Raw genomic sequence first — 12,491 nt, forward strand, 5'->3', positions numbered from 1 at the left:
TCACCCTCTAGAGGATTCCCTCTATTATAAAAACTCAAAGAGAGAGAGAGAGAGAGAGAGAGAGAGAGAGAGAGAGAGAGAGAGAGAGAGATGAAAATCATGGGAGAGGAGAAAGTGAGGAAAAAAGAGAACAAGAAGAAGAAGAAGACCCTCTTCCTCTTCGATCGTCCGATATTTCTTCCAATTCTTTTTCAAGGTTCAACAAAGGTACGACTTCTTTCTTGATTCGAATGGGGAGAAATAACTTAGGTCAAGTTTATATAATGTTTTAGTGGAAAGGAAAAAGAAGGAAACACCAAAATCCGATACGTATATACATAATGACACATTGATTATGTATATATGTAGCTATATACACCTATGTATATATGAGGTGATTTTTTTTTTCAGCCTATATATATAAACATATATATGCCTGTTAAAATATGTAATCTCATATAATATCTCATATGTAATCTCATAGACATGTAATGTTTTATATCCTTTCTAGTTTGGATTTTTCCTTTCATTTTTCCAAGAATACATTTTTCACAAGTGAAAGTTTCAAAATTACAAATTTTTTCCATGTTTGGAAAGTATTGAAGCTTGGATATACAAGGGTGACCAAATCTTTGGTGTAAAAGATCCAAGCCTACTTTTTAAACATTGCAGCATAATGTTTTCTTGGGTAATTCCAAAAAGTCCATGTAATATAAGCCTCCTTCTCTATGGCCTTCCCCAATCAGCTTCCCTGACTGGTGATCCTGTACTTGACAATCATGAGAAGAGAAGGAAACATTACACCCATGATCAGTTAATTGAGAAACAGATAAGAGATTTAGATTAAGTTTGAGAATATATCTAATTTTTGGAACACAAAATCCTTTTGAGTTTTGAGAGTTATTTTCGAAATTTCCTATTCCTTTTATCTCAAGGGATGTTCCATTCGCAGTAAAAACACTCGATCCACTTGAGTCATACAGTAATTTTAAATTTGGTGTCATGTGAAAAGAAGCACCAGAGTCAAGAAGCCACAGGGGTTTACCTGAATCGGAGGTGCCAACAGAAGAGATCGCAGCTCCAGCTGAGGGAGAAGTTCCTTTAAGAAGAGGTTGTAGAGCCTCCACCAGCTGAGACAGGGACATGTTTCCAATGGATGTCTCATTTGATTCTTTTGATTCAACAACAACTACCTTCTTCTCATAAGATTTTTTCAACGTTGGACAGTAAGTTTTAACATGTCCGGGTTCATGACAGTAATAACAAATAACTTTTCTTCTTTCAAAATCGCCTCCTTGCCTTTCATTGTTTATTATCCCAATATGTGGAGGTTTGTATGTGCGAATATGATTACCTGGTCTAGATACAGCTAAAACTGTATCATCATCACTTTTGTCGACTCGTTTCATGAGTCTATTTTCTTTCATACTTAGCTCTTCAATAGTATCTTCAATAGAGGGAACATTTCCTTGATGTAGAAGAGCGGACTTGGTTGATTCAAATTCGGGTCTCAACCCATTTATAAATTGAAAAAAATGCTCCGCATTTACTTGATTTTGGCGAAGCTCAATGTCTTGTGGACAATGCCACTTTGGTTCAAGAAGAGCCAACTCTTCTCATAGTTCAGATAAGCTATTGTAGTATTCTCTAATACTTCTCCCCCCTTGAACCATATTCCGAACCTTTTCTTGTAAGTTACATATATGAGCAATATCTTTAAGAGAATACATTCTCTTAAGATATTCCCACGCATCATTAGCATGTTCAAATTTTGCGAGACTTGAACACTTCTTTATGTCTACACTAGAAATTAGCCAAGACATGATCTTGGTGTGACCCATTCTCCATTCTTTCCATTCCTTTTTATATGTGGAGATGGCCTTAGTTTTTTCCACCTCCAAAAGAGGTACTTCTCTTCCACCTTCTTCTTTAGTGAGCGTTAGTTTAGGTTCCTTATCGGTTCCATCAACTAAGCCCCATAGACCCTTTCCCCAAATAAGATGCTTCATGATTGAAGCCCATGTTACATAGTTTGAATCGTTGAGTTTTATGGACTTAATGATGACATTATCATTGTCATCCATTTTACAAGCTTGGGAATGAGAGGGGAAGAAGAAAAGCAAGTGGGAAGAGAAATATTTTAACCACAAAGATCGAAAATAAGTAGCCTTCAACGCCCTTCAAGGCTACACACCAGCACTCCTTCAAAGCGACTTCACTTTCTTGAAGAGTATGTGCAAACTACTTGACAGTTTCCTATCAGGTCAGTAAATCCTGTGTCCCGGGTTTTCACCTCTTTAACATTGTAATTGTTCATCAGGTTCCTGGTGCTTTATATCATATTCCTAAATTTGAACTTCTATATTGCCCAAGTGTAAATATTTTTACACCCATGGGTTGATATGCCACAACACATGCATCATATAGATAGTTCATAGTTGGTAAAAAAGCTAATGTACCCCAAAAGCCTATTTTGCACTGTTAATTCCATTGCTCAATCCAAGAAAGACTGCCGCCTTTAATAGTATGGGAAGATTGAAGGCAAATAATTGATGATCTAAGTGAACATAATGCAAGTTTATCAAGAAGTTTCTCAGAGTAAGAATCTAACTATATCCACATTACATTGTGCTTCCATCTAACTGTATTTGTGTGCATGTTATTCTTCTACGTGCTTCTCTCTCTCTCTCTCTATATATATATATATACATATATGTGTGTGTGTGTCTGTGTGTTAGATATGTGTTTGATTAACATGTGCACGTGGCCTTACTTCCTTTTTGCCCATGGCAGGTGGAAAATCCTGCTACTGGTGATCTGATTTGTACTGTCCCTTGCATGGGTCAGAAGGAGACAACTCATGCAATTTCATCAGCATATGATACATTCCAGTGTATGAAGCTACAAAGCCAGTTTTATGTAATTGAAGCTTACTTTACTTTACGCTTGCAATTTTTATTATAATGAGCAGCCAGATATGAATTTTTCTTCAAGTGCTGAATACCTCCCAATCTGTGATGTGGTTGTTTTGGCTCTCTATATGGGGCAATTAGCTGTACGGATATCACTCTTCCTCCTTGAGCATCAAAGATCACAATTAGCAGAACTTATCCGTCTGTAAGATACACATGAGGCCTTCACAGGCTACTTGACATCCTCGCAACCTCAAGCTGTTCATTGTTTTTAACTATAGAAAAATTTCGCTTGAAATGCTGTATATATCAATATGCTTTGTTTTCCCATAATATATTGGACTAGTAGCTATTTTAATAGTAGTTGGATTGTCAAAATAAATTAAGAATATGCTTAGCCTTTTATTTCTTAAAGCTATTAAATGTGCTCTAGGACATGATGTTGCCTTAAAGTACACTAGCCCAACTTGAATCTTTACATGTTCTAATCTCTAGTAGGAACTGCATCTAAAAAAGCAATAGTGATTAACGGAAGGAGGTCTGCTTTCTGTGCATTATGCTTTCCTTCTTAGTTTCTAGTATGTGTCTGAGTGCTTAAAATGTCCTACCTAAGGATTACACGTGAATTATTAGCCCTCATTCACTCCATACATAAATACATAGATAGGTAAGTACGTCTATAGATGAACATCTTTTTGACTTCAAAATATTGGTCACTGCCTCACTGCATGAGATATGCCAGTTATATCCTATTAATATGAATCTTTTCCTTCTCAAATTTAATGACGTTCTAGGCTCAGAGAAGTAAGAGACCTTTCTCTTGGAGAACCTATCTACCCACCTAACTACTTATCTATCCATCCATCTAATATCTATCTACCTGTACACACGTTCTTTTCTATTTGGTTCTGGAAATGCAAGTTGTGGAACTTTTTTAAATGCAAGTGCATGATTTACAAGGGCTATTGGTAAGAACTATCCTTTAGGATCTAGTTATGACGATGAAGGAGATTAGCTTGTGATTATAATACCATTCCTCTATAGCATGAGAACAAGTGTACATTGCTTCATCTATCACATCCATTATGACAATGAGGAAGATTGGCTTGTGATGATAATGTGATTCCTCTATAGCATGAGAACCAGTGTACATTATTACTTCATCTATCACTTTTGTGTATGTTTTGCTGAGGATTTACAGAGGGTGTTTCTGTGCATATGTGTCTGTGACTCTGTGTGCTGTCTGTGTTGTTTGCTGAGGATTTTTATTTAGTAGAGATCATGTGAATGATGTTGTAGTTATGTTGTTGAAATTTGAAAAGGTAGCATGTCATAGTTACCAATCTGACATCTGGTCATGCCTCGTGCAGCTTGGAGCAAACTTACTGGGGCTGAAAGGAGCAAATGTTTACGGAAATGGTACTCGTGCTTTTTATTCTTAGTAATTCTAGAAATATTTCTTTCATAAATTCTGATCTGATTGCTTTGTCAGCTTGATTTGTCCAGAAAACAAATATCAGTGAAGCATATTTTGAATTCAAATGCAAATAGTAAATGCACACGTAGCAAAATAGTTTGTGATAACAAGCAAGTATATCAGGTAATAAAACAAAGAAAATTGGTTCTGGCACAAGACATTGTGGATAGCTTCCTATCGGTTTGATCTAGAAAATGACAATTTTCTTTGCAAGGGATTTGTCCAACAAAATTTATGGCCAATTTTGTTTCCCTTTCAAATCAAGATGATCTTTCCATTTCTTGAATCTTCGCAACCGATGATATGGTCTGATGTTGTAGATCTAGTTTGACTATTATTTATAGATCAGGGTTGTCATCATGAACTGAATTAAACCCTTATAATAATTGACTATTTCTACTTCAATTTAAGCAATTGTCTTTTTTAGTGTTTATAATTTGTGTTCTCTTTTTCATTTTATTGTTGTATATATCTTATGGCTTTCTTTTTCCATTGAAGTCACCTCTTGCAAAAACTCATTTAACAAATTAGTCAAGCTTGAGATTGATTTAGGGGTTGTTTAGTTAAACAAGACAAGCTTCAGATTGAGCCTATTGTCACGGGCCTTTTCTAAAGACCATGTGGCGCCTAGGATGCGGGCTAGGCAAGCCTTCAGGAGCAGCTGCACGCTGAGGAAATTCTTGGGGCAATGCGAGACGATGCATGGTGAGCGGGCACCGTTGAGTGGAAGCGACTATCGCAGGCCACTACATGGGAGCGGAGAGCCCAATAAATGCTCACAACACTTGAGTGGCCCAACAAGGCAAGATTCTCGTGGGCAAGTAGCAACCCGAGAGGGACAGCCACACGCGATGCTGCGAAGGTGAGCGGTGTGTTGGGCAATCACTGAGGGGCTCTGATAACCTGCAAGAAACAAGACAAGCACACACGAGGTACGTGGCACCAAAGCAAAGTAGTCAAATGGGGCGAAGGCACAATGTCCAATAAACAACTTGTATTAATAAGTTAGCCAGGCACACTTACAGACGCGACACGGATGTGGCATGTTGACTCATTGTTGGGCAATGTCAGGTGAGACAGTCTTGGAGAGTCCTTCCAAGTGTTGTGAGCACTGATTTGGCTCTCCGCTCCCACGCGGTGGCCGACGATAGTCGCTTCCACTCAACGGTGCTCGCTTACCATGGCCCATCTCTCGTTGCCCCAGGAATTTCCCCAGTGTGCAACAACTCTTGAAGGCTTGCCTAGCTTGTATCCTAGGTGCCACACGGTCTTTAGAAAAAAGCCCATGACACTGTGGCCTTTGAGGGGTGTTTATACTTTATAGAAAATGATTTGTTTCTTTAGGCTTGCAGCCATGGTTGGCAAACCCGTGACTCGGGTTCGGATTGCCCGACCCTTGACTCGCAGGTTAGCGAGTCGACTCGGTAACTCGAATGGGTTAGGACCTAAATTTTTTAATGTTTTTTTTTCAAATAATACTTTAAATATTAAATAAATACAAAGAAAAGAAAGGCAAAAAACCTAAATCCCTCAATCATTCGGGTCGGGTTATCGAGGTTCAAAACAATCAGGTCAACCCGATTCTCACTCATCGCTACCACACCAAAGAATACCCTCAAATTTTTTTTAGGGTTTCTTTCCCTCTTTCAATAAAAGGCCAAACGCTCAATCACAACCACATAAGAGGAGGAGGAAGAAGAAGAAGAAATAAGCAGAGGAAGGATGCCAGCAGGACACGGGGTTTGGTCTCGAACGTGTGACCTCTTCCTGCGGTCCTTCTAGAAGAGAGAGAGAGAGAGAGAGAGAGAGAGAGAGAGAGAGAGAGAGAGAGAGAGAGAGAGCCTGGCTGTCGGCAGCACTGGTGGTCGTCGGTAGAGAGCGATGCTAGGGTTCGCCTTCATCTGGACTCCAGAGTGGGAAAAAGGAGGGTAAGAAGGGTCTCCATGGTCGACTTTTGAGACCCTTCGAAAAAAGGTTTTTATTACCTTAACACTGGTCCGTCTCAGAACAAACCGATACGAATCCCGAACCTCGTCGGAACCAGATTGTGCAATCTCGGTCCTGAATTGTCCGATTTAGGACTGACTTAGTGAGTTGATGAATCAGGCAATTCCTGACCGATTCACACCCGAACTTGGCTTAAATAGGTTTGGGGTGAATCATTGTCCCAGTTAATGGGCGATCCAATCTGGATCGGGCGATTCCCGAGTCGGATCGTTGGGTTTGCCAACTATGGCTGCAGCGCAAATGCAAACAGGAAGCAGAGATTGGTGCAGCTTGCCACAACCATGGTTTTATGTATAGTCATTGATATCACTGATATTTTGAAAATATAGTGAAATTATTGGCAAAATATCATGATATTTTCAAAATATCCTCAAAAATCAAAATATTGCAATATTATCACAATATTTTTGAAAAAACTCTTATTTATATATATTTTAAGCCCATGTTTTGTATACAAACTTTCAGTCTTCTCTATATATTTTCAAGAAAATGATGCAAAACCTATTTTTTCTTAACCATCTTATTATTTTTTTTATATTTTAAATTTTTTTAAACTCTCAAGATTTTCTCAAGAAAAACTACTTATTGAAAATCTCTCTGGTAAAAATCCCCGGTGAGAAATTACCTTGAACAATACAGGTGACTGGTTTTATCATGTAAGCTTCCATGGAATCTATATGCTTTCGCTTTTCACTAATTACATAGAAATTATTTATCCAGCATATTGGTAATCATTTAAATTGACTGATTGAAGGAAGAGGTATGGCGTGATTCTTGTTGGACCATTTTTTCAATCAAAGTTGATCCAGATGATCAAAGGAGGGATAATAAAGAGGATGAACTAATAGTCTAATACAAAGTGGTGTATGAAATACACAATTATTGTCCTAAATTCTGGGATCAATTGAGAATCATAGAGATATCTAGGTTGGATTTGGACCATGTGTAATCAATGCCTTGATAACCAAACTGAAGAGCCATTTCTTTATGCTTCTCCAAAAACATGGGCTTTTTTCAAGATGTGGTGCAAGATTGGATTGACAGCAACTGAGATATTTTCCTGAGAAAAATTATGGATTGTACACGCTGGGGTGTTTTTATGAGAAAATCCTAATGCCAAATCCTTGATTTAAAGTGAGTTTGTTAAAGCACATTGGGTGTTAGCTTCATAGACAAATTTATGAATCTCTGACTCCTCGAATTCTTTTATATGGTAATCAATAAGTTCCTTTTATGTCATTTTTTATAGGCCTTTCTTGTTAAATTTTTGTCACACATGTAGTTGTATGATTTTACAGGTATGACTTATTAATTGCCCACAAGGAAGAACTGGGTCAGCTTATAACGCTTGAACAAGGAAAGCCCATGAAGGAAGCCTTGGGGGAGGTAACTCATTAACCCGCCAATCTGTGATTCTGATTAATTAATCCTATTACTTTGTTTGCTTTTCCTAACTATGAATGAGTTCACTTTCAAAGCATAAATTGACCTTTAGGTAACATATGGTGCCAACTTCATTGAGTTTTATGCGGAGGAAGCAAAAAGAATATATGGCGATATCATTCCCTCTCCTTCACCTGATCGACGTTTACTTGTCTTGAAGCAGGTGAGCTTACGATTCTAGTTTATTGAGTTCATCTAGTTTTATGGTATGGAGCAGGTTTACTTTTTACTGTCTCTTTGTTGTTGTAGTTCTTACAGGAAATATATATATTTTTATTTTTGACCTGAAGCATGTCCTTCATTGTTCTTCTATTGCAAAGATAATGTATTACAACCTACGTATTATATGTTATATTGTTTATCTGTCTTTCTGTTCATTTGATCAGACTTAAATCTTCGATTTTTGCAGTTCTGATCCTTGATTAGTCCTCAGATAACCTGATACAGTCAAATCAGAATATTGACTGTGTATTATTGTGCTAAAGAAAAGTGCGAACATTAGCGTGTCTTGGGACATGACAAGTTATATCGCAGGGCCGTGCCATTATTTCTGTAATATCGCGTATTTTCGCACTTAGTCATTTTATGATTTTGTTGAAAATTTGGCTAAGTATAGAAAAAAAATTGTTTGAACCTCGATATTAGACCTATGCTTTTGAGCCTGGGCTTGACTCAAGTCTCATCAACTAGGTCTAAACGAGCCATTTAAAATATAGGAAAGTGTTTTATTTTCGACCTTTAAATTCAAGCGAAATTCGAACAAAATTTAGAATTTATATTCATGTGATATATCGTTGGATGCGTCTCGGAATGCCGAGTGCAACGATATGTTACTTTTCCGAATTCGAGTTTCGGTTGGCCCAAAAATCACGTTTTTTAAAAAAAGGAGCAGTTGTCGGTTCAGATCCGGATTTGGATCGGAATGGATCCGATGGATTTGATTCAAATTAATATGGATCTTGACTCTATCCAAGACCCATATTAATATGGATTAGGTCCGGTCTAAAATTCATTTGGATTTTTGGAGATGCGTTTAGATCTTGGACCCGGATCCAGATCCAAATCCATGCCCAATGAATTTCTAACTTTAAATTCATTAGAAACCTTTAAATTGGAGTTATTTAGTGTTAAGAAGTCTCCCAAGTTAATATGGCAACTTTTGGAAGCTTTTGAATAATTATTAATTATTAATTATTTAATATTTAATATTTAATAATTAATTAATTAATTTTATTTAATTCCGAATTTTATTTTTATGGGTGTTTACGACTTCTAAATAGAGTCACTATACATGCCTAAGAAGACTTAAGAAAGTTTGAGAAAAGACTTTTAAAAATTGGAAACTTTGAAAAGTCAACTTAAGAGGAATTTTTAAAATTTTGCAAAGGGTGATAGAGTCCTCAAAAGAGAAAACTCTCCTTCTCTAGCCCATCTAGAAAGGGCTGGAGAAGGGGGGAGGGGTCATCACCCCCCTCTTTGCCTATTTAACCATAAAAAAAAAGGAAGGAAATGAAAAGAGAGATAAGAGAAAAGAGAGAGGAAGAGAAAGGCAGGAAAAGAGAGAGAAAGAGAGGAGGAAGGAGAGGGAGATCCATTGATCTCTAGTCATCCGACGTTTTCACCATCAACTCTATTTGTTCTTTTCGATTCACGATCAAGGTACGGGTTTCCTCTCTTGAAGCAAGTGAGAAATTGAATACCGATTGGATTTTCATGCAATTTTTTGGTGAAAATCCATGGTTAAAGAGTAAATCTATATGTTTACTTTAAAATACATGAAGGAGGATTTGTGGATCATCTTCCATGGATTCGTTTTTTATTTTATTCAGCTTTTCAAGAATAAATTTCTAAGTATGCTTCCTTCTATGGTAAAACAGAATTTATTTCATGATAAATATAGTATATTATATGCTTGTTTTATGGTGTTTCTGATGTGTCATGAATATCCTATTGAAAGAGCATTGGGACATTGGTTTATTGTAAGAGTGGAATTCTGTTTATGCATCCATACCAACGTGGGAAATCTGAATGTATTCTCGATGGTGAATAAGTAAATAGATTGCACACCTGAACAATGTGTTTGATTCTGCATGCACGATGGTGTGAAGAGGTACATCAATGCATACATGAGATAAAAACTTCATATGCATACAGCCTGAAATCGGGTATATACATATGCATGCATTATTGAACCGAAATGTGGGTATTTTTGCATGTTATGTTTTTGTTTTAAATCCTTTTTCAGAAAAAGAAAGGAAATTTGATTTGTACGAAAAAAAAGAAAAACCAAAAGAGGGTTTATTTGACCTGGTCTGGTCGGCTGACCAGCCGAGCTCAGCTCGGCTGGCCAGGCCTGACCAAACTTGGCCGTGGGCTGACAGGCTGGTCTGCCAAGTCTGTTGGGCCCAGCTGAGTGGGTTCGGTTGGGTATGTCCAAAAAAAAAAAAATCTTTTGAAACCATCTTTTCTTTTTTTTGGCTGTCAGGCCCTGGTAGGGGGCACAACCCCGGTCTGGGCCTGTGTAGTGGCTGCCAGGCCCAACCGACTGAGTCAGTTGGGCTGGAGCTGAGCCCCAGCCGACTGGGTTTGCTGGGTGCTGTTTTAAAAAAAAAAAGATATTTTTTTTTATGTTTGTGACAGGTGTGGGACCTGTTGCAACCGTCTAGGTTCAGCAGGGTTGGGGGTCGAGCCCCAACCGACTAGGTCGGCTAGGCTCGATCCACCCACTTCAAAAGAAAACCTATGGTCATGTTAAAAAGGAGAATTTCTGGATTAGTACACAAAATTTTCAGTTATGAACACTCGTTGTGCTTGATTGAACCTGGACACAAAGTTTATTTTAGCATGAAATTTCCAGATTTCTCTAAGTGTGTTTGTTTGATCCTTATACATGCCAATAAATGGAATTCTTCACATGCTGTGACTTGAGGTTATATGTTAAGCAATGTGCTATTACAAAATTTGTTCCAAGAGCATGTGCATGCATGGAAATTGATGTATTTTGCATGTACATAAATGCATAAATGTTCACATGGTCTAATTAAGATGATTCATGAATGGAAGAATGTGTGGCATGGTTACATAAACACATGCATCTGAATAGTATGAACATTTTTAGATTGGCTTATATGAATGTGCATTAGAAAGCATGTTGACATCATTGCATATGTAACATGTTAGGATTTTTGCATATGATGCATCAATGATCAAAATGGATCATCATAGGCCTGGTGAGCCTCGAGCTTGGATATGCTCATTCTTTACTTGTTTTAATACATCGCAAAAGTCACATTGACATTGTTTCACTGTATAACACTATTCTATGTTTTTCGTGGGTTGTGATCCCATGATGAGCTTCGTATTTGGATATGCGAACTTGTGTTATTAATTTGACATACTGAACTGCAAATTAATGGAATAACTATTAATAAAAAGATAAAAAAAGAGAACAGTGTAATATACGTTTTGAGATATCCCGTCGTTAGAATGAGACTCTTAGAGTTACGGTTTTAGAGAACCGTAATGATATAAAAACTCCGTGTGTATTGTTCTTATGCCTGAACCCGATATTGAGGTTCTTTCTCCTGTCCATGGTTTTAAGAAGAATCCGTCACTTTACGGGTGGTGTGTAGACACAGTTGTTGTTTTGGTATACCAAGAAAATGACACCTATGGATGTGGAGGTCCCTAGTGTCCTGACATTAGATGTGGATGTCTAATGTTTCGAAGGTTTATTCGGTCGATGGCTAAATTTCGAACCCAATAATAAAATACAACTTTTGTGCTAAGTTACCCTGAGAACCTTACTTGACCTCGGGAATTTCTATCCGTTTGGTGTATCCACGGGCAACGAAAATAGAAAAAATTTAAATTATGCACATTTAATAGGGAGATGCATATGAAAAGAATACCCTGATAAAAGATAATAATTTATTCATTTATATGCATAAAAATCATGCATATTTTTGCTATACATTTACTTGTTCTCTTGTGATATATGGGTAGTTGCATGATGTGTGCTCTCTATTGCATGATTACATGTCTTTATTGCATAATTGATGTTCCCTATTGATAATAATTGTTCCCTATTGGTTAAATGATTATTTGAATTATGAATTTGTCATAATTGCATCCCTCTAAAATATTGTATGAATTTTATCTGTATTTCTTATGCTTATTTATTTTTTTAGAGGGATTCGTACACAGAATTCTTTAGATTTTTAACACCCCTACTTTTGTATTTTTTGCAGCCTCATAGACCCAGTGAGGTAACTTGCTTTTAAGAGGAGCTACGGGGGGTTACATGACTACCTGACAGACTCTTTTGGACAACGTGACTCTTTTCTTTTCATTTGATTTTTATGCACTCTGATATTTTGCATTTGTCCCATGACTCTATTATTTCTAAATTAATAAAGTTGACTTGCTATGGTTCAGACTATGGGTGTAAGATCCTTTTTGGTTATGGTTGTATTGGAACTGTAAGGACCCTTGGTCTCTTGGAGAGTTTTTCGCAATTGAAAAAAAAAAATTGGCACTTTTCAACCGGTATGAGATATGGTCGTTATAATTTTCATGTCTAGCGACATATCACAACATGAGGACATGACACCCATGACACGTACATACACTGTCATTGTTTTTCTATAATTTTTAAGGGTTTTAAATAATAC

The 12,491-nt window shown here is 37.2% G+C and overlaps 1 protein-coding gene across 2 annotated transcripts in view; it reads left to right on the plus strand.

The window, feature by feature from the left end:
• The window catches only part of LOC149844729 (succinate-semialdehyde dehydrogenase, mitochondrial-like), a 157,153-nt gene that overhangs the window by 5,985 nt on the left and 138,677 nt on the right, over positions 1–12,491 (plus strand). For both annotated transcript variants that reach the window (XM_089995230.1, XM_089995236.1), the window contains exons 3-6: positions 2,773–2,872; positions 4,262–4,310; positions 7,674–7,761; positions 7,871–7,981. In XM_089995230.1, the coding sequence (XP_089851356.1) occupies positions 2,773–2,872; positions 4,262–4,310; positions 7,674–7,761; positions 7,871–7,981 (348 nt within the window). The remainder of the gene's footprint in view (positions 1–2,772; positions 2,873–4,261; positions 4,311–7,673; positions 7,762–7,870; positions 7,982–12,491) is intronic.

This window comes from Nuphar pumila, chromosome 2 (assembly GCF_984573655.1).
Source record: "Nuphar pumila chromosome 2, dmNupPumi1.hap1.1, whole genome shotgun sequence".
Lineage (NCBI taxonomy): Eukaryota > Viridiplantae > Streptophyta > Magnoliopsida > Nymphaeales > Nymphaeaceae > Nuphar > Nuphar pumila.